Source organism: Odocoileus virginianus, unplaced genomic scaffold (assembly GCF_023699985.2).
Source record: "Odocoileus virginianus isolate 20LAN1187 ecotype Illinois unplaced genomic scaffold, Ovbor_1.2 Unplaced_Scaffold_17, whole genome shotgun sequence".
NCBI lineage: Eukaryota > Metazoa > Chordata > Mammalia > Artiodactyla > Cervidae > Odocoileus > Odocoileus virginianus.
The window spans coordinates 530,828-553,231 of NW_027224279.1; the positions used below are offsets into that span (position 1 = coordinate 530,828).

The 22,404-nt window shown below is 47.5% G+C and overlaps 1 protein-coding gene across 2 annotated transcripts in view; it reads left to right on the forward strand.

Annotated features, from left to right (window-relative positions):
• VOPP1 (VOPP1 WW domain binding protein) overlaps nucleotides 1-15,711 on the forward strand; it is a 153,113-nt gene extending 137,402 nt beyond the window's left edge. For both annotated transcript variants that reach the window (XM_070462910.1, XM_070462909.1), the window contains one exon: nucleotides 13,281-15,711. In XM_070462910.1, the coding sequence (XP_070319011.1) occupies nucleotides 13,281-13,471 (191 nt within the window). In that variant the 3' untranslated portion in view covers nucleotides 13,472-15,711. The remainder of the gene's footprint in view (nucleotides 1-13,280) is intronic.
• Nucleotides 15,712-22,404: the final 6,693 nt, after the last annotated feature.

Below are 22,404 nucleotides of genomic sequence, written 5' to 3' on the forward strand. Positions count from 1 at the left end.
AAATTCTTAAAGAAATGGGAATACCAGGCCACCTTACCTGCCTCCTGAGAAATCTGTATGCAGGTCAAGAAGCAACAGTTAGAACTGGACATGGAACAATGGACTGGTTCCAAATTGGGAAAGGAGTATGTCAAGGCTATATATTGTCACCCTGCTTATTTAACTTATATGCAGAATACATCATGCGAAATGCCAGGCTGGGTGAAGCACAAGCTGGAATCAAGATTCCCAGGAGAAATATCAATAAGCTCATATATGCTGGTGACACCACCCTTATTGCAGAAAGAGAAGGAGAACTAAAGAGCCTCTTGATGAAAGTGAAAGAGGAGAGTGAAAAAGCTGGTTTAAAACTCAACATTCAAAAAACAAAGATCATGGCATCCAGTCCCATCACTTCATGGCAAATAGATGGGAAAACAATGGAAACAGTGAGAAACTTTATTTTTTGGGGGCTCCAAAATCACTGCAATGGTGACTGCAGCCATGAAATTAAAAGATGCTTGGCTCCTTGGAAGAAAAGCTATGACAAACCTAGACAGCGTATTAAAAAGCAGAGGCATCACTTTGCCAACAAAGGTCCATCTAGTTAAGGCTATGGTTTTTCCAGTGGTCATGTATGAATATGAGAGTTGGACCATAAAGAAAGCAGAGCACTGAAGAATTGATGCTTTTGAACTGTGATGTTGGAGAAGATCTTGAGAGTCCCTTGGGCTGTAAGGAGATCAAACCAGTTAATCCTAAAGGAAATCAATCCTGAATATTTATTGGAAGGACTGATGCTAAAGCTGAAGCTCTAATACTTTGGCCACCTGATGCGAAGAGCTGACCAATGGAGAAGGTCCTGATGCTGGGAAATATTGATGGCAGGAGGAGAAAGGGACAACAGAGGACGAGATGGTTGGATGACATCACCAACTCAATGAAGATAAGCTTGAGCAAGCTCCGGGAGATGGTGAAGGACAGGGAAGCCTGGCGCCCATGGGGTCACAAAGAGTCCTGCTAGTGCAGGAGACACTGATTTGATCCTTGGGTCAGGTAGATCCCCTGGAAGAGGAAAGGGCAACCCACTCTAGTATCCTTTTCTGGAAAAATCCCATGGACAGAGAAGCCTGGCGGCCTACAGTCCATGTGATCGCAAAGAGTCGGACACAAATGAGCATGCACGCGCACACACACACACACACACACACACACACACACAAAAGAATACAGATCAGCCATATAAAAGAATTAAATCCTGCCATTTGTGACAATATAGAAGACCTTGAAGACAATATGGTATTTAAAATAAGCCAGATGAAGAAAGACAAATACTATATGATCTCACTCCTGTAAAGTCTAATGAAACAAATGAGCAAACAAATCAAACAAAAGCAAAATTTCAGATACAGAGGGCAGACTGGTGGTTACCAGAGGGGAAGTAGTGTGGGCAAAATGGGGAAGGGGCCAACATATGGTGATGGATGGAAACTAGACTTGAGGTCAGCGCTCTGTAGGACAGGAAGTCCGCTACATATAAACCTTCACACTGTGAACTTTCAAAGATGGAATGTTCCTTCTCATGCCCAGTCACGTAAGTTATTTAATGTCTGGTGCACACTGTCATGTCCATGCGTCCTCTGCCAGTGTGTGCTTTTGTGTACTGTACAGTACTGCATATAGCGTGGTGGTACAGTATATTTATGTCAAGCCCAGGTTGTCTAAAGAAGTAACTGAAGAACCAAAAAGATTCATGACATGGGAAATGGAGAAGGGGCTTTTCTTTATTTGAGGAGGCACTGTTAGTTTTTGAGGCATAGGACCCAGGTGTAATATGGAACATGAAGCTTGCAGCAACCATTCAGAATTCAATCCAGTGCCATCATGTCATCTATGATGAGAAAAAGAGATACTGGATCATTTTTCCAAAAGGGTAGGTAGGGTAGGTTGAATTGAATCCAGGAAAGAACCAGACCTATGCCCTCAGCATCAGGCGTGAGTGAGAGTGCAGCCTGCCCTCCGTCTCCTGTTGCTGACGACCCTTCAGCGCTGCCTTCTCCCACCTCCTCTCCCTCCTCCAGTCAGGTCTTCCTGCCTGTTCACTCGATGTCAGACCCTGTTCGCCAGATGTACTGTACTATTGAACTTCTGAAGGTGTGGTACAGTTTAAATGTTTTCTTTCTTTTTTGTGTTTGTTTCTTGTGTTTTTTTATGTGAAAAGTATTAATATTTTAAACTTAATGCAGTACAGTACTGTATATCTGATTGTGTCAGTTGGGTACCTGAGCTTATTGAATTTATGAACAAATCAGACTTACTGATTTACCCTTGGAATGGAACTCCTTTGTGTGTGGGGGTCTTACTGTATAGAACACATGGAGCTGTGAACATGCTGTTTTGCTTGAACCTAAAATGTCCATCAGCTAATCTCACTTTTAAGTCATTTGTTTGTAACCAGTAAATGTTCTCTCTAGGTTTTTCTTAATTTTTAAAAAGATCACTGAGTAACTCAGTAGGTGCTAGAAAAATGGTGATAAAATTCAATATACATTTCTTATCAAAACTCAAAGTAGTGATGTAAAGTTTGATATATCTAGCAATGTAAGGCTTTTTCTTAATATAATGACGTCTTAGATAAGTGTTTGGGGTCATTGGAGGTGAGGACCAGGTTCTCAGTGGTACATCTAAGCCTAGTGACTTTTGAATGGAAATGTCTAGTAGTTGTCTAATAAGCTCACTTGGTACCATCGACCTGCTGCCAACAACATACTTAGTGTAACAGTACAAGTATTGCTATTAAAATTAAGATATTTACTATCAAAGTTTAACACTGTTCTAGAAATTCTTGGTCAAAGCATTAACATGAAAATATTTATTCATCAGGAAGGAGAAACACAACTGTCTCTCTTTGTAAATAATGTATCGGTATATATACCTAAAAAGAGTCCTGGAGGATGAACTGAAAAATATTTTTAGTAGCTGAGACAATTTTGGAAAATGAATGGATACAACATAAAAAGAAATTAAAAACCAGAAGTCTTAGAAAAAGAAGGGAGCAAGTTATGAAGTGGGGAGACTTGTCTGCTGATCATGAGAATGTTCTCTGAAGAATTAGTTCAAGTGTTTCGGCTGCAAGTAACACACACCCTAATCAGCCAGGTTAAAATCATTTATAAGAGTTGCCTCTTGTGACAAACAATCACAAAGACAGGGGCTCCTGCTTACCTCCACAGCAGCTTGCGGAAGCCCAGGTCCCCCACCCCCACTGGCCATCTTTGGCGCTGCTGCCTCCCTGTGTCCTGGGCTGCAGGATGGAGCCCTCAGGGGTTAAGACCCAGCAGTGTCCCGGGGAAGAAGATACCCAGGCAAGTTATTGATACATAACATTTTTGGCCATCAGCCAACAATCTATAAATTGGGGGAAAGTGATATATATCTCATAGTATCCCAGGTGGCACTAATGGTAAAGAACCTGCCTGCCAGTACAGGAGATGTAAGAGACACGGGTTCGATCCCTGGGTTGGGAAGGATCCTCTGGAGGAGGGCATGGCAACCCACTCCAGTATTCTTGCCTGGAGAATCCCATGGACAGAGGAGCCTGGAGGACTATAGTCCACAGGGTCGCAAAGAGTCGAGCACAACTGAAGCAACTGAGCATGCATATATGCATGTCACCCTGATACTGCACGTGCATGCATGCTTAGTTGCTCAGTTGTGTCCGACTCTTAGCGTGCATGCATGTATAGTATCAATATGACATGCATACATGCATGCTCAGTCACTCCAGTCATGTCCAACTCTTTGTGACCCTGTGGACTGTAGCCCTCCAGGCTCCTCTGTCCATGGGATTCTCCAGGCAAGAACACTGGAGTGGGTTGCTGTGCCCTCCTCCAGGGGATCTTCCTGACCCGGAATCGAGCCCTGGGTCTCTTACGTTGCAGGCAGATTCTTTACCATCTGAGCTATCAGGGAGCCAGTATTACTGTAGGGTGTGAACATGGGTTTTCTTCATTTCTACACTGACGCTGAAGCGGAAACTCCACTACTCTGGCCACCTTATGCGGAGAGCTGACTCATTTGAAAAGACCCTGATGCTGGGAAAGATTGAGGGCAGGAGGAGAAGGGGACGACAGAGGATGAGATGGTTGGATGGCATCACCGACACAATGGACATGGGTTTGGGTGGACTCCGGGAGTTGGTGATGGACAGGGAGGCCTGGCATGCTGCGGTTCATGGGGTCGCAAAGAGTTGGACACGACTGAGCAACTGAACTGAACTGAACACTGTGGTACTATGTCAACCAGGACATGTGAATGCTTTCCCCAAAACTCAGCCCTTAATTATCTTGGAGTTTCATTTTTTCTCATTTTTTAATCTCTGTTTCAGTTTGCAAATTATTCTCTTCGATAGAGAATAAGATTTGAGGTATTTTTATATTATTTTTTATTAAAAATTTTTTTTCTTGGAGTATAGTTGATTTACAAAGTTGTGTTACTTTAAGTTGTACAACAAATTGAATCCATTATACATGTATCCACTCTTTTTAAGATTCTGTTCCCATATAGGCCATTACAGATTATTAAGTAGAATTCCCTGTGCTACAGAGGATGTCCTTATTGGTTATTTATCTTATGTATAGCACCCCAGTCTCCCAATTAATCCCTCCCCCTCCCTTACCCCCTAGTAACCGGGTTTGTTCTCTCCATCTGTAACTCTGTTTCTGTTTTGTAAATAAGTTTATTTGTATTCTTTTTTAGATTCCACATGTAAGTGATATCATATGGTATTTGTCTTTGACTTACTTAGTAGGACAATCTCTGGGTCCATCTGTGTTGCAAATGGCATTATTCTGTTCTTTTTTATAGCTGAAGAGTCAGATATGACTGAGCAACTGAACTGAATATTCCATTGTATATATGCAATGCATCTTCTTTATCCATTCCTCTGTTGATGGACATTTAGGTTACTTCCATGTCCTGGCTATTGTAAATAGTGCTGCTATGAACATTGGGGTGCATGTATCTTTTTGAATTATGGTTTTCTCTGGGTATATGCCCAGGAGTGCAATTGCTGATTCATATGGTAGTTCTATTTTTTTTAGTTTTTTAAGGAAGTTTCATTCTGTTCTCCATACTGGATGTCCCAATTTACATTCCCGCCAACAGTGCAGGAGGGCTCCCTTTGTTCCATAGTCTCTCCAGCATTTATTGTTTTAGATTTTTAAATGATGTCCATCCTGACTGGTGTGAAGTGATACCTAATTATAGTTTTGGTTTGCATTTCTCTAATAATTAGAGATGTTGGCCATCTGTATGTCTTCTTTGGAGAAATGTCTATTTAGATCTTCTGCTATTTTTTGACTGGGCTTTTTATATTTAGCTGCATTGTATATTTTAGAGATTAATCCCTCATCCATTGCTCCATTTGCAAGTATTTCCTCACATTCTGAGGGTTGTCTTTTCATTTTGTTTATGGTTTCCCTTGTCATACAAAAGCTTTTAAGTTAGGTCCCATTGCTTTATTTTTGTTTTTATTTTCATTACTGTAGGAGGTGGGTCAAAAAAGATCTTGCTGAAATTTATGTCAAAGAGTGTTCTGCCTATGTTTTCCTTTAAGAGTTTTATAGTGTCTGGCCTTACATTTAGGTCTTTAAACCATTTTGAGTTTATTTTTGTGTATGGCATTAGGTAGTGTTCTATTTTTCATTCTTTTACATGTAACTGTCAAGTTTTCCAGTACCACTTATGAAGGAGACTGTCTTTTCTCTGTTGTATATTCTTGCCTTCTTTGTCACAGATCACAGGTGCCCATAGGTGCCTGGGTTTATTCCTGGGCTTCCTGTTCTGCTCCATTGATGAATTATGATTGTAAAATGCTTTGGACTCCAGAGTCATGTGCCATGGAATCCTGTGTATGTTTGAGAGACATTTTTGAAATTATCTCTCTCATCTGTGGCACATACGCGTTCTTGCCTGGCCTTCTTTCTTCGTCACTCCACCTCCCTGAATGAGTCAAAACTGAGTATGTCTCCTCTCTGTGTCTCTTCTCTGCGAGATCCTGGATATTCTGCCACATCAGTATATTGCCAGGAGTTCTGCTTTAGCCAAATGAGCAAGCGTAGTGAACGTCTGGGACACACCCATCCTCCATGCCAGCCGATGCCCCCTCTAGCCCAGGAGCCTCATGCTACCCCACTCCTGCTGTCTGTCCCTCAACCAGTCTTTCTAGTAGGTTCATCCCTGTGTTTGTTCACCTGAGGGTTTATATTCTTGACAAGTACAGAATTTATCCACCTCCCATTGTTGTTTCTTTACTTTTCTAATACCTCTCCATCTCCATTCTCAGCTGTTTTAATCCCATCCTTCCAATTCCCATGTGTTGAGACTGTTAACTGTCCAATTAAATTGGACACCCTTGTCATTGTTTCTCATTATCCTCCAGTGTGAGGGATGGTGCTGCACGAATGTTCCAGACATGCCTTCAGTACATCTCTGGTACAAAGATCACAGCCCGAGCCCGCCCCCATCCCCATCGCTCGTGATGGGGAGGTGGAGTCATCCCTTCGAACGCTTCTATCCTCAGGGGCAGCAGGGAGGCTTGATGCAGGCTTGCTGGGCTGGTGCAGCCAGTCCCTCACGTCACATCAGAAACACGCATGTCTCACGAAGCTGCCGCAAGTGTTCAGCATGGTGTGGCAGAGGCAGAGTTCAGAGCAGAGGCACCGTCCCTCCCTCCTTCCATCGCTTATCTGTCTCATGGGTGGGATGTCTGTCACACTGCCAGATGCTGGCTTGGGTTCTAAGAGTTCCCAGGTGAGTTAAGTCCTCCCCTTGTGTGCAGAAGTTCAAAGTATTCTACTACTGTGGTGCCCAATTTGTGGATTCTTTCCTGAGTGCCAAGAGGACAGGGGTCCTAGTCCAGTCAGGATTGTGGTGATAGTCAGTGAGCTGTGATTCTGATCTCAGGCTTGAAAGATAATGGGAATTAGTCAGAGGAGACGCTGAGGGGGTGGTGAGGGTGGTGTGAAGATGGGCCCAGACTTTCCAGGAGGAGGATCTGCATGTTTTAACACTAGGGGCTGCTTTCTGATGAGAGTCTGGGAGAGGTGAGCAGGATACGAGCAGTTGGTTGTTGGCAGGACAGTGGGAAATGAGACTGAAATAGGTAAGGACTTGAGGATGGAGGGCCTTTTATCCCTAGTGCAAGGACTCAGCTCACACTCCTGTGAGTGAGTTGGTGGCTGTGGTGACATAGGACATTCAAGTCATGGGTGGGAAGATGAGCAGCGTGTCTGCTGGAATGTGTTTGAGAAACCTGTCTGAAGCTTGAGAAGCAGCCTGGCTGGAGGAGGTGGCTGTAGGAATTTGGGATCAGTGTGTGGAGGAGGGGACACTAGAGCCCACTCTGAGCTGAGCTGGTTGCACTGACGCGGGGAACAGATGGAGTCACTTAGAAGAGCTGCGGGCACCTGGTGGCCCTGGGCTTGCGAGCCACTTGGCGTTTCTCAGGTGGTCATCGCCCCTCCTGCGTTCCCACTCCGTTCTTTATGGCGAGCCAGATTCTTCTGCATCCCAAGAAAAGGTTGACCTGGCTCATCTCCTCCTCAGTTAGTGGCCAGTGAGCTTGGTGGTGTGGCAGCAGGATCATTGTGAAGAAAGCTTGGCAGCATCAGTGGAATGGTTCCACTCAGGTGGAGCTGCTGTAATTGACTAATGTTTGCTGAATCCGGGGTTCCCTCTCAAACCTCACACAGACACTCAAGGAGGAAAGAGAGGAACTAAGGAGTAAAGCGACTTCAGCTCTGCCGAGAAGCACAGTGTGGTTGGGATGGAGTGCAGCCCAGTGCAGCCTGGATTGTGACAGCCCTGAACTAAGCCCTCTGTCCTGGGATGCTGCTCAGAGTGCAGGTCTAGCGTATCCCCAGCCTTCCATAGTCTGCTGTCCCTCTCCAGCTGGACGAAGGCCTGTTTTATCACCCTGTTGTGAGAAGGTGTCACAGCAGAAAGAGCCTGGGTTTCAGAGGACACGACTCAGTTCAATTCAGGTACTCCACATGTAGCTGTGTGACCTTGGCAGGTTATGTCTTGCTGAGCTTCAGTGTCTTCAAGAACATGGATGCAATAGCAGTACCCTTGCTGTGCCCACACCACGCCCTTCCCATGTGAAAGGTGCAGTGCAGATTGGCATTAGCACTTGAGAAGACAGCCGGGCAGTGTGTGGCTGTGGTTGTTTTACTCACATCTCCTGATCCTTTTCTCTCTATCTCCTGGAGAAATAGTCTTCTTCTGACTCCGCTTCTTCACAGATCTCTATTTTCTTTCTCTAACTAAACCATCTACCATAAGCCTTCAGAAGGTAAGAGCTAGTTCTCTTCCCCCACATTCTGCCCTGTGTAAGTTAGAGGGATGGTTCTGGTGTCCCATTGGCTCCTGACCTTCGCTTTTATGTCCTTACAGTCCCAAGAATCCCAAACCACACACTGAATCCCAAACCAATTGGTTCTTCCACTCTCCAACACCATCTTGCTACCATGTGTGACCGTCTCTTCTTTGAGGACTTTGGAATCTCTCAAATCAGCAGCCCGCCGTGGCCTGCAGCGCACAGGCCCCCTGTGTGAGCACCTGGGCCTCCATCGCGCAGGGAGCGGTGGAGCCCCTTGCTGCTCTAAGCTCCTGCCTCTGGCTCCTCTCTGCCCATTTGACAGAAGATACTGCGTGCCCTCCTGTGTGCCAGGCTCTTTGCTAGACAGCGGGGTTCAAATGTTGAACCAGGCACATAAGGTCCCTACCTTCATTGAGCTTATATTCTCCCTAAAAATCCTCTCTTTACTATATTTCTCTCCCTAACTCTATAAACATGTTCAAGCACTTCCTGTCCTTAAAAATACTTCTGTCTTGAGAACATCCAATGGGGAAAAGACAATCTCTTCATAAGTGGTGCTGGGAAAACTAGACAGCTACATGTAAAAGAATGAAATTAGAATATGTTCTCATACCTGTTGGTCCTCTAATGGACCGGAACCTGGTGGTCCGGAGTCGACGATAAGAAAGTAAGAGAGAGAAAGAGGCTGATATCCCCTGGTTTACGCGGAAAGCCAATAGAGCCCTGTTCTTAGGGCTGGCGCTGCTGCGCGGAGGCACCGGGCGCCCTCTCGAGTGGGTGAAGGCGCAGTGCGCCTTCTCGAGAGGGGCTTAGAAGCCCGGGCAAGAAAGTGAGCTCAGCGGGCCTCCGCGCTCCAAGGAATTAGCCAGAAATAGAGAGAGAGAGAGAGAGAGAAAGACAGAAGAATAGAAAGAAAGAAAGAAAGAAAGACACAGGGACCCAAGCTCTGATGGAGCAAAGGTGTTTTAATCAACATGGCGTGGGCATATATACTGTCTTACAAGGTGGTTATTCTCAGCAAAGATAAAGATGAAAATTCCAGACTTACAAAACATAAGACGATCCCTATCAGAGAGTTGCAAACAATCACCTTTTCATAAGAAGGAAGAGGGTACTTATCACTAATGAGAAATGCCTGGATTCCTCAGCCCCGGGAAAGGTGTGCCTCTCCTCTTAATTCCTGAATACTCAGGAATTAATAAGGGCCAGAGGGTTCCTGACAGATCCAAACAGCACACAGGAAGCCTCTTGTTAAATGCTTCCTGACACATACCATATATAAAAATAAACTCAAAATGGATTAAAGATCTAAATGTAAGCCCTGAAATCATACAACTCCTCAAAGAGAATATAAAGCAAGACAATCTTTGACATAAATCATAGGAAAACATTTTTTTGAATCTGTCTCCTAAGGCAAAGGAAACAGAAGCAAAAATAAACAAATGGGACAACATCAGACTAAAATGCTTTTAACAGTGAAGGAAACCATCATCAAAACAAAAAGGCAATCTTCTGAATGGGAGAAAATAGGTGCAAATCATATATCTGATAAGGGGTTAACATCCAAAATATATAAAGAGCTCAAACAACTCAAACAAATAACCATACAACCTGATTTTAAAATGGGCAGAGGATCTGAGTAGACCTTTTTCCAAAGAAGATACGCAGATGGCCAGGAGGCACGTGAAAAGATGCTCACCATCAGCAGGCAGCAGGGAAATGCAGATCAAAGCCTCCCTGAGAAGCGTCTCACACCTGTCAGCGTGGCCAAGTTGACAAGGATGTGGAGGAAAGGGAACCTTGTGCGCTATTGGTGAGGATATAGATCGGTGCCGCCACTATGGAGAACAGCATGGAGGTTCCTCAAAAAACTAAAATAGAGCTTCCACATGACCCTGCAGTTCTCCTGGGTAAACATCCAAAGAAAATGAAAACACTAACTTGAAAAGTACCTGCACCCCAATATTCTGTGTACAGTAGCCAAAATATGGAATTGACCTAAGTGTCCATCAACAAACGAATGGCTAAGAAGGCCTGGTATGTGTGTGTACACACAATATGGGCTATTACTCAGCCATTAAAAAAGAGTGACATTTTGCCATTTGTAACAACATGGATAGACCTGGAGAATAAGCTTAGTGAAGTAAGTCAGAGAAAGACAAATACTGTATGTTATTCACTTGTATGTGGAATCCAAAAACTAAAACAAATGAATGAATATAACAAAACAGATGCAGACTCACAGACATAGATAACAAGCTAGTGGTTCCCAGTGGGGAGAGGGACAGAGGGAGGGGCATGGTGGGGGGGATTAAGAGGAACAGACTGTCTAGAAAAATTAACAATAAGGATATATTGTACAGCACAGTGAAATACAGCTGTTATTCTGTAATAACATTAAATGGAGTATAATTTGTAAAAATTTTCAATCACTATGTTGTACTCTTGAAACCTAATTTAACCTTTAAATCAACTATGCATGCATGCTTCCCTGGTGGCCTCAGACCATAAAGAATCCGCCTGCAATGCAGGAGACCGTGGTTTGATCCCTGGGTTGGGAAGATCCCCTGGAGGAGGGCATGGCAACCACTCCAGTATTCTTGCCTGGAGAATCCCATGGACAGAGGAGCCTGGCAGGCTACACAGTCTGTGGGGTCGCAAAGAGTCAGACACGACTGAGTGACTAAGTACAGCACATGTACGCATGCTAAGTTGCTTCAGTCGTGTCTGACTCTTTGCGACTTCATGGACCATAGCCCGCCAACTCCTCTGTCCATGGGATTCTCCAGGCAAGAATGCTGGAGTGGGTTGCCATGCCCTCCTCCAGGGGATCTCCTGCATCTCTTCAGTCTATTGCATTAGCAGGCAGATTCTTTACCACTAGCGCCGTGTGGGAAGCCCTAAATCAACTATACCTAGTTTAAAACAGTTTTTTAAAGAATTAAAAGGAAAACACCTTCCCTTGTCCTGCACCCTTTAGCCAACACCTCCCCCCTCTGGTGTTTGCCACTTACCTTGGAGCAGCTCTCTGCCCCAGCAGCCGGGCCTCTATGGCAGCCTCCGTGCTGAGGCTACTGGCCAGAAGTCTGAGGGTCCTCCTCGGGGAGCGCATGTGACACGGCTCCTGCCTCACCCCTCCACTTCCCTCCCAGCCTCCTCCCTTCCTCCTCGTCCACCTGAACCTCCTGTGTCTCTCCTGTCAGCAGTCTTTGTCCTCTCCTCATTCGCCCTCTGGCCCCTCCACACGCTCTTCCTTGGGTAGTCTGGCCACGGCCGTGTCTCTGCTGCCACGTCCATACCAGAGGCTCCCAGAGCTGCTCGGACGCCTGCAGGCCCCTCTCTTGCCAGGTGGGCCCCCTCCTCAACACTGGAAGCCGGGGTCTTTCCTAGGCAGGCCTCTCCTCCCCGTGCTCTTCACACTCAGCTGGTCCCCGGTCCTCGATACACTTCTGAGCACCTCGTTCTCTCCTCATTTCTTGTCTCATAGTCAAAGGTTTTCTTGTGTCTCTTCTAGACTATTACATTAGCCTCTCTTTTTTATCTTTAACTTTTATTTGTATAAAGTATACAGAGATTCAAAGATAGATAAACTATCTCTGCCCTTGAAAAGTGGTCGGTCCTGGCTAGTCACGGGCTTCTGAACAGACACATCTCCTGGCAACAGGAAGACGCACCACTAGAAGCCTGTTTGAGAGGAGGAGCGGATCGAGGTCTGTCTGTGGCTGACTGAGCTCCTCCTGACACCTTGAATGCCTCTTTGCCTATGTGTTTCTGTCCTATACTCTCCAGCACATTTATAGATTTCCAAGACATCCTGCACACTTTGGTGGGCATCTTTCCAGGAGTCTGACCTTTATTCAATTAAACTGTAGCAGACAGAGGGAGATCTGCACAAAAAAAGACCCCACATAATATACAGGCAGACACTACCTCTCTGGTGCCCGAGCATCCCCTGGGTTGAATGAGGCCTAACTCAGATACATCTGATTCACTCGTGAACTTAGCTAAGCCCACGAAAAGCCTGGAGCCTATGGTTTCTTTCTTGATTCTTTATTTAGTCAGTATTCTATCACTTTATCAACATGATCAAGAAATGCAGATCCAAGAAATAGGATCAAAACAGCAGCTCAGGTATTTCTACTGTTAAACGAGAGTTAGGGCTAGATATTTCCTCTTGTCATCATCTATGTGCTCTTGCCCCCTATGTCCTGCACCCTGGCCTGCAGCAGGGCTCAGTCTGCATCTACAGCCTCTCCCTGAGACAAGAGAGCGGCATCTTTCTGCAGCATCCAGGGCAGGGGAGAGCCCACAGACCTGTCCACGCACCCCACTGACTTCACGCCCCTAGGTTGTCTTCCTATCTGGGAATTTGGTTCACCTGGATGCCAGGTGCTCTGCCCTGGGTAAATGTCACCCAGCAGGTGTGAGCAGAGAGCTCACACTTCAGCACCCTGTTCTCGGAAACCTTGTGGAGGTGCCTGTGATGCTGGGAACCCCAGGCCCTCCTCTCAGTTCTAAGTTGGCTTACCTTTCTGCATCCTGGCTTTCCAGGCTCTCAGGACTGTTGGGCCGTCTGTGTTGGTAATTTTTTGATGCATGTCCCCAAGTGTTGGCAGAGCTCCTCTTGTTGTCCCTCGGCTGTGGGTTGGCCTCCACCACGCCTGACCCCGCTATCATCCCTCCATCCCTCGGACACCCCCGTGGACTGAGGTGCTTCCTGGCCATCTGCACCCTGTGAAGGAGCCGCTCCAGGAGGCTGGGCCAGCATCTCACCTTCATCGTCCCCTGCACACTGGTGCCCTCCCGTGTCTGGGCATGTCGGCCCGCGATGCACATCCGCTAAGTGCATGGCCCGGGCCGTGGTCTTCACCGGGGCGCCCGGCCAGGCCCTGCTCTCATCTGCTTCTTTGTCTTTCAGGAGCCCAGCCGCTGGGGCTGCCATATTACACTGACCCCGGAGGACCAGGGATGAATCCTGCTGGGAACCCCGTGGCGATGGCTTTCCAGGTCCAGCCCAACTCGTCCCAGGGAAGCACGGCCTACCCACCGCCCCCTTCCTACTGCAACACGCCCCCACCCCCATACGAGCAGGTGGTGAAGACCAAGTAGCCGGGAGCTGCCCGCACCTGCCTGCGTGGCGCAGCCGGGAGGCAGGGCGAGGCTGCCGCTCGCTCTCCCTGCTCCATCACTGCTCACTTCCAGGAAAGGTCTTATGAGCCACTGAGGGCAAGTTCCTTTTTGATACCTTCAAAGCACAGCTTCCTCTCCAGTTTTCCTTGGAGGACCAATATTTCAATTCACCCCATGTCTCCTCTGTCGGTTCTGTCTCCAACATAATCTGCGCTCTGGCTGAGTGGACAGTCCTGAGGGTTGACCCCTAAGCTGGCTGCCCAGGCCCACAGCGGGGAGACCCCAGTGGGAGGCCAGGCGGTGCGGGTGAGTGCGTGGGGACGTGAGGGGGGCCTGTGGCCCAGGCACCCCGCACACGGCAGGCTGCCGGCTGAAACCAGGCCCGCAGAGCCAGCAGTCTCCTTGTCCGAAAATGACGGCGGGGCGCAGCCCTGAGCCCCCTCTTCTCCTTCCCTTCCTGAAGACCAGAGCGCCGCCCTTGGTACCGCCAGGGCTGGGAGAGCACTGGGTGTGCTGCACCTCAGGGAGATGGGGCTCTCGAATCAGGCCAAGTTGATGTCTGTAGTTCCCCGAAAATCACTAAGGGAAGGTATTTAAATTCATGGGAAGTTGCCTCCTGCGTCAAACTGGACATTGCATTTCATGAGCTCTTGGCCTGACCTGGGGGAAAATGGAGCTGTGCATCTGGGGAAGGTGGTGTGGAGTCAGGCCCTGAGGTCAGTCTTTCCTGGGTGTCAGCAGTTCTCCGGCCTGTGATCACAGCCAGGCATCTCTGCACCCTCCGCTGAGGCAGGCCTGGCAGTGCGTTGTGATGGACACTTTCAAAGCAGAGAGGTACATCCGGCTGGGAAGCCACGTCGGCCACTGGAGAGAAGCGTCCCAGCAGAGCTGAGCCACTGGCTTGAGCCTGGGTGGGCAAGCCTGGGCCCTGGCTGACTGATCTCAGCAGGTGTGTGCCAGGCTCTGCAGAGGAGGAGCTTGCTAAGAAAAAGACAGGAACAGAAAACCCCGGGACTGCAAGTAGATCTCTTCTAAAAGGACCAAATAGATGTCACTGACGAGTTAATCAATATTAGAATAAAGATGTGGTTGGAAATGCAAACCTGGCTCAGAAACCTCTCTGGCCCTCGAGTCACAGGTAGTCCTGGATTGTTAGGGGACTTGGGTTCTGCTCCTCTGCGTAGGTTACACCCACCATCGTGTACTCAAACCCAGGCTGAGACCTGATGGGTCGTGTATAGGAAGGGCAAGGCATCGTAGCGCAGACATGTATGTGTAGTGATGGGGCGGGGGTGGGGTGGGGTGTTTATTTTTGAAATGAACTAATCGGAGCCTCTTGAGAGGTTGTCAGTCATTGAGCCTGAGCATCAGGACATCTCACTCGATGCTGAGTGTTTCACTCCCCACTCCTTGTATGCATGTCCCTGCTCTGCTGGAATAGGAGTGAGGAGTCAGATGAGAATCTGGGAGTCTCCCCTGGGGCTCCATGCAGCACTCTTGGAGCCAGATGAGCACCTTGGAAATGGTCTGAACACAGATGCTGCTGTCAGTGCTTTAGACCCCCGAGCGTGACCTCTGAACTCCTGTCCCCAACTTCAGTCCCTCCCAACACTCAAGTCCTTGATTTGAATGAGACAACAAAGCACAACATTTGCTGTTTACAACCCAGGATAGCTGCACGGGTCCAGAAGCTTCTCCTCCTCCAGGCCCCTCGTTTGGCATTTTCAGCTCCGGTTTCTCCTTTGCAGTTCTGATGAGGAAGCGCCCCAAGTTTGAGCTGGTGCAGCCACGTAGGCACTCACATGTCCACGATGAAATTCTGTTTTTTGGGGTTTTTTTATAGCAAATGATCTTAAGAGACCGGATGATTTAGGTAGCACCGAACTATTTTATATTCATGCTTGTGTGAGATAAACGTTGTTTTCCCTTGAACCTTGGTGAGAACCCACTCAGTGGTCAGTGTGTGTGGAAATTCCTCTTACAGTGATATTTCCTGCTCACTGTTTCCCCATGCTGTCGGTGGACAGTGCCCACTGCTTGGAGCCAGTCCAAGCCAACTTCTGGTGTGTGAAGTCCCATAGAGTCCGTGGCTAGGAGTGAACTGGGAGTAGGTCTGTGCATGCTTTTCCTCTTGTAACACTTGACTCATTTGTCTTTTTTGTTCTTTTGATAGGGTCATGTTTCCTATGTATGCACAATAAAAATAAATTTGGGCATGTGCTTTGACTGTTTTGCTGGGGAGTAGCAAAGAGGGTAGAGATGAAGTTTCTGAAGGACAGACAGCAGGCTCTGAGGTTAGCTGGGTAGGGGTGGAATAGGTGGGGACGCACCCAGTCTCAGGAGAACTGGAAATGATATGCTTTCTGAGAATATAAGGAACTTTTGTTTCACCAACACATTAAAAAAATCTAGCTAAGGAAAAAATATCTGAAGTAAGTAGGATGACAGAAGCCTTAATTACATAAACTCATAGCTAGTACCCCAATATTATTGGGGGGTGTGTGTGCTCTGTATAGGTAGGGGGACCTTGATTTTTAAATCCAACTCTTTGGTCAGAAACTATATTTCTCTCACAGATCTATAGCTGCTACAGTTAGGCTGTATTTTAGATGAATTACTAACTGAGATAATATTTATCAAGAAGTGTTTCATAATTTACTGTCTTAAAACAGGACAGGAAATCAGGTAGAAGATTTTCAGAGCTAATTCACACATCTCACTGGTCATGCCCTGGGTCATAAACTTACCCCCAATGAAATGGGAGCAGGGTCATTTATACATCAAAGGTCATGACTAAAAGTGGCCAACAGAGTACTCATTCTTATCTGTCCCCACCCCCAAATTTCACTGAACTCCAAAAGTCCATAATGTTAATAGTTCTCCAGGCAAAAAATGTACAAGATCAGAAATTGTAATTTCTGAAATAGAAGGTGGTGCGTGGGACTGACAAAGAAACCCACATCTGAGAAGGTGGGGGCTGAAAATGTGCGGAGAATTTCAGTGACTCAGAGAATCCAAAACCTCAGTTTTTTCAACTGCAAAATGGGGTCATACTCAGTTCAGTTCAGTTTCTCAATCGTGTCCGACTCTTTGCGACCCCGTGAATTGCAGCACGCCAGGCCTCCCTGTCCATCACCAACTCCCAGAGTCCACCCAAACCCATGTCCATTGAGTCGGTGATGCCATCCAACCATCTCATCCTCTGTCATCCCCTTCTCCTCCTGCCCTCAATCTTTCCCAGCATCAGGGTCTTTTCCAATGAGTCAGCTCTTTGCATCAGGTGGCCAAAGTATTGGAGCTTCAGCATCAGTCCTTCCAGTGAACACCAGGACAGATCTCTAGGATGGACTGGTTGGATCTCCTTGCAGTCCAAGGGTCATACTACTTTATGCTTGTACCAGGCACTTTATGGTCACTCAACCAATGTTAGAAATCCTCTATTCTCCTTCACTGCACATCTCCCTGAGCAAGAGAAACTGAAGTGGAGAGAGAGAGAATGTGTTCCCAGCTAGTCCTTTCCCCATCAGATGAGCTCCATAGTGTGACAGGAGCAAATTCCCTTTGAGTACATCCAAGATACGAAGGTGGAAGTTGACGGGGCCCCATTCACTGCTATTGCCCCTATGTCACCTTACCATCCTGAAATGTTGGCGTGGTCTGCTCAGCCATGGGTGTACAGCCCACCAGAGCTGGGAAGGAGAAATCTCAGGCAACTTTTTTTCCCTACCATTTATATGTAGAATGAGATCTGTGAGTGCCCCAGATCCGGACATGAATGACAAGCAGTATTTTGTCCATCATATTACTGGGGTGTACCTTTTGCCATTCACTGACCACCCCCCCCCCCCCCAGCTCTTTATTATAATGCCCCTGCCTCACCTGCTGTGCCAAAGTGTCCGGGGCGGGTCCTGCTCAAAGCCCTTCTCAAAATGGTGTGATGGGAGTGGGTATGATTATCAACACAACCCCGCTCCCTTAAAGCTGGGTCCTGTTGGATCTCCCTACTAGGAGATTCGAGTTCACAAAGGACTGGCTTTCCTTCTGTGAGGAAAGGCTCCTGATCTTGTGATCGGGAATAGTGTAGTGAGGGTAGAAGAGAGCTACCCTTTCAGCTGGAACAGGCTGCATGGGAGCGCTGCATTTTCTTCCTCTCTCGACTTGAAACCACAAACAGCCTCGAGGTCCTGAAGCCCCTAAGTCATATTTGCCACAGACCTGGTGCTCATTGTACGGGACTTGGAGGTGGATACCTGTACCTTTGAAAAGTGCCTGGGCGTAAATGATCCCTCATGTTTTTAAGGAAGAAAGAAATTTTTCATCTTGCTTTTTTTTTTTTTTTTTTAGTTCTCCTTTTTTTTTTCATTTATTTTTATTAGTTGGAGGCTAATTACTTTACATCATTACAGTAGTTTTTATCATACATTGAAATGAATTAGCCATGGATTTACATGTATTCCCCATCCCAGTCCCCCCTCCCACCTCCCTCTCCACCCGATCCCTCTGGGTCTTCCCAGTGCACCAGGCCCGAGCACTTGTCTCATGCACCCAACCTGGGCTGGTGATCTGTTTCACCCTAGATAATATAAAGTGTACAAGGAGACATGCTTTTAGATGTATGTTCTAGGCCAGGACTGTCCATTAAAAATATATCAGCTAAGTATACTAAATTTTCATTAATTACATTAAAATGATGACTTTTATTTTAGTATCTAATCCAATGTATCAAAATATTATTTCAACATGTAGTAATATAAAATATATCAATAAGAAATGTTACATTCTTTTTCCATACTGTCCTCCAAATCCAGTGTGGATTTTACATTCACCGGCACAGTGAACTTTGAGCAGCTGCTTCCCAAGTGCACAGTAACTCCACAGCCAGTGGCTGCTTTATGGGACAGTGTGGGGTGAGTGAGTAAGAAAATCCTCCCCCCACCTCCCGCCCTGTGTTGTGGCAGTCACTCGCAACAAAATCCAGTGAGGTTAAAAGGCAATTAATTATAAAAGGTTAAAGGTAAAGTTCAACCTCGGGTGACAGTCTACAGCTTCTAGGGAAACAACATATTCTCTAAAACATCTGATATTGTAGATTCTGTAACAAAACTCAAGAGTGTTGAGGTTATAAGTCAAGGGTCTTGAGAAGTACCGGGGAGAGTTCTTCCTGAGCTCCTAGCATGAGGGGTGCTGTCCCCCCTTTGCAGCTCAGCCCCAGCAGCTCTGCTAAAAGACACCCCTGGGGAGAGACTGCAGGTCTAGTGGGACCTGGAAATTGTGTCCAAGATCGGGTGTTCAGCTCTGGTAGATGATGCTAGGGCTAGCCCTGGACTCTTCTGCCCCAAGTGTCCCCCAGTTACCAGCTATCACTCCTTTGTTCTCACCAAGTTCTCCAAGGAAACTATGAAATCCTGGGTGGAGTGAGTTGCTCTCAAGCCAGGGAAGAGAACACAGATGGCATTAGCTTCTTCTCGCCTGTCATTATCAGGAGGAACTCAGCTGTGTGAGAGATGCAGATATGAAAGTCGTGTCCTCCGGTCAGAGTGCTCATCCCCTCAAACCTGCTAATAAGCTTGCGCTTGAATGAGTTTCTCCTCTCAAGTGTGACCAGGATGCAGGCACAGGCGGCTAGGACTTGTCTCACCTGAATCTAAGATGGGGCCCTAGAATGCAGGCGCAGGAGTGGGAGGGGTGAGGGGGCCGCAGGGAGGTGACAGATTCTGCTGAAGGCAGAGTCTGGAGGGCGGGGAGCTCCTGTCTCCTCAGGACCCGGCCGGCAGTCCTGCTCCCCATCCCCTTCTCCGCCCTCTCCTGGGGAGATGCTAAACAGGTGGCCCGTCCGCCGCAGAGATGGCGGCCGGGTCTGGAGGGTCTGTGTGTCTCGCCCTCAAGTACCCAAGGCCGCAGTGCCAGGAATGTGTAGATCGGTTCTGGGGAGCCCTGGGAAGGAAGCACGTCTGCGCCTCGCTCAGGTCGGCGCCCGGTCCGCCGCGTCCCTTAAACCTGGGGAGGACGCTCTTTCTGACCTTGGAGACCAGCTCCCTCGTCCCACCTTGTGCTCCTGCTCTCGCCATCTTCCGCTCATCTCCCTGGCTTAGCCCTGCCGGGCACGGAGGGAACACACACACACAGATGGGCGACTCGACCCCGGAGCCGTCCAGACGACTGGGGTCCCGGGACGTCCCGGTGTCCCCGGCTCTCCGTCTGGAAAGTGGGGTTTGGGAGGCGCCCAGCGTTGTGGTGCGGGTTGGACAGCCGGCGACGCACGCACTAGCCCCACGCTGAGCCCGGGATCGGAGTGGGGGCCGCGGCTTCTGAGCCCAGATCGACCGCCCGAGCGGGGACTGGAAGCCCGAGACCCGGGCCCGGGCCCGGCCCCCGGCCCCGCTCCGCCCCTCGGACCCCACTTCTCCCAGGACCCAGCCCCGAGCCCCGCTGGAGGACCGCACCCGCGTGAAGAGGGTGGAACTGCCCCCGAGGAGGCTCCAGGAGGGGACCCTGCTTAGCCCTTCTTGGCAAAGTCCCTGCTGATAGTTTTTACTCACAACTAAGCTTTATTTTTAATCTAATTGCAAAAGTAATCCAAGCTCACTGCAGAAAAGGCAGATCTTACCGGAAAGCAAAATGCAGAGAGAAACTAGAAATCCCCTGCGACCCCAGCATCCTAGTTCTGCAGGTGGGCGTGTTTCCGTCGCTTTCTAGGTCCCTGGCTCCGACGACACACAGCGAGCCATCTTTCGTCACCAGCTTTTCTCTAGCACTTTCCCTGACATTCAAACCTCCGCCTGCTTCTTCCCTGCAAGGATTCCGTAGCGCCCCGCCACACCGCTGCTCAGCAGTTGATTTAACCCACGTACTCGGATCAAACTTGGGGGGTCGTTCCATTTTATTTTTCATTTTTAAACAACGAAACATTCTACAGATAAGAATCGTGAGAGCGACTGTTGCATAAAGCGTGTGATGGATGCCGGAGAGATGCTCAGGAGCGGACGGGATCGGGCCGGGCTGGGCGGCTCGGCGTGAGGGCGCCTTGAACACCGCTGCCTCGACACTCTCGCTCCCGCGCCAGCTCTGCCGCCGAAAGTTCAGGAAAGTAGCCCTGGCTGGGGAAGCCTGGTCCTGTGTGACTGTGCGGCGGCGATTTCCAGCAACCCCCAGGATGATGGCTGCCGTGAAAAATCAGGCTCTGTTGTGATGCCGCTCCGTTTGCTGGAACGACTGTGGATAATGTATACCAACTATACCCACGTGAGCACACATTCGCTACTTAGGACCCCGGACTGATTCCCCCTGCCAATCTGCCCCATTGCACTGCCTACCAAGACCTACATTTTTCTTTATAATTTTACCACATACATGTTTTGCTTCACTTTTAACTTTAATATTAATACATTTCTCCCAACTTTCTTTTTTAGAAAAAGCTCTTGTTAATTTTTCCCTACCATGAACAATGCTATGCTGAGCCTGCTTGTGACCATTTTTAATGTTCATCCACATTTATTTCCTCAGAATAAAATCTTAAACTGCTGGGTCAAAGCATGTTTGGGGCTTTTGGTACATATTACCATTAGCAAGATTGTATTCACTGTCCCGCCGGCCTTTGCCAGCACTGCCTATGATCATGGGTCCATGTGTAGCTGCCAACTTGAGGAGGAGCCGGAAGCCCCGTTTTTCTTTAATTTGTATCATTTATTACATGAATCTCTCACCAGCAGTAAGAAACACCTTCTTGAATGGTGTGCAATTGGCAAGACCAGGCTGGCAAGACTAAGCTCCCACAGTAAAGAGAAGGTTGGGAAGAAAAGAAATACAGCATATATTAAATAAATATATTTATGATATATAAACAAAGCACTGAATATATATAGCACTAAGTATGTAGATACTTCAAATGTAGCTATAAATATATATTACAAGTGGAGTAAGTAAAAGCTCTCTAAGCTGTCCAACCCAAACACCTGTGGCATCCTTCTCCTGAATGTCCTCCTTCAGTTTTTTATTCACTGGGGCAGCCCCACTCCTGTTCTTTGAGGACACACATATCCTACCTCTGAAGTGTCTGAACAGCTCATACCTGGCAACATCAGAATCCTCATCGCATTCTTCAGCAAGCGCGCCATACTCACCATGCTCTCTGGAGTCTAAGCATCTCTGCTGCTTACTCACTCTGAGCACACTGGCTTCCTCAGCTGAACCTTGAGGATACAGACACCTCCACCGTTGCTTGGTTTAATCCAACCCCCATCCCCTTCCCTATCTCTTCTATAGAAGCCCAAAGAGTCAAACATCATACTCATTTTCCCAGTCTTTTTGCGACACGGGTGCAGTCTTAGCGCGTGATAAGTACTACAGAAGTCCACTCTGGGCCTCTGGGAAAGACTTCACTTCTGCCGTAAATGAGACTAACTGCTGGCACCGCCACATGCAGGCTCACCTGCTTTTATCACTGATGTGATCACTGGAGCTGCAGCACCTGCCTTGCGACCATGGTGGAAAGGCCGCCATGATCAGAGAGGTATCAGCTTTCCTGGAGCTGAGCAATTTCTAGGTTTCTTATTACCTGAAAAAGTAAATTCCTGTTAATCAGAGATTTTCTAAGTAGCCTTCCTTATGCGGTAGTTGCAAGAAGCATGTGAAGTAATTTTTAAAAAATATTTATTTATTTACTTATTTATTTGGCTGTGTCTGGTCTTAGTTATAGCAAGTGGGATCTTCGATCTTCATTGTGGCATGTAGGATCTAGTTCCCTGATGAGGGACCAAACCTAGGCCCCTGGCATTGGAAGTGCAGAGCCTTAGCCACTGGACCACCAGGGAAGTCTCTAAAGTAATTTTTTAAAGACTAAATACAGTATCTAATACTGATAAGTACTCAATAAAAACTGTTTTCCAATTATTTTAGTAGTGTTAGTACCAGCT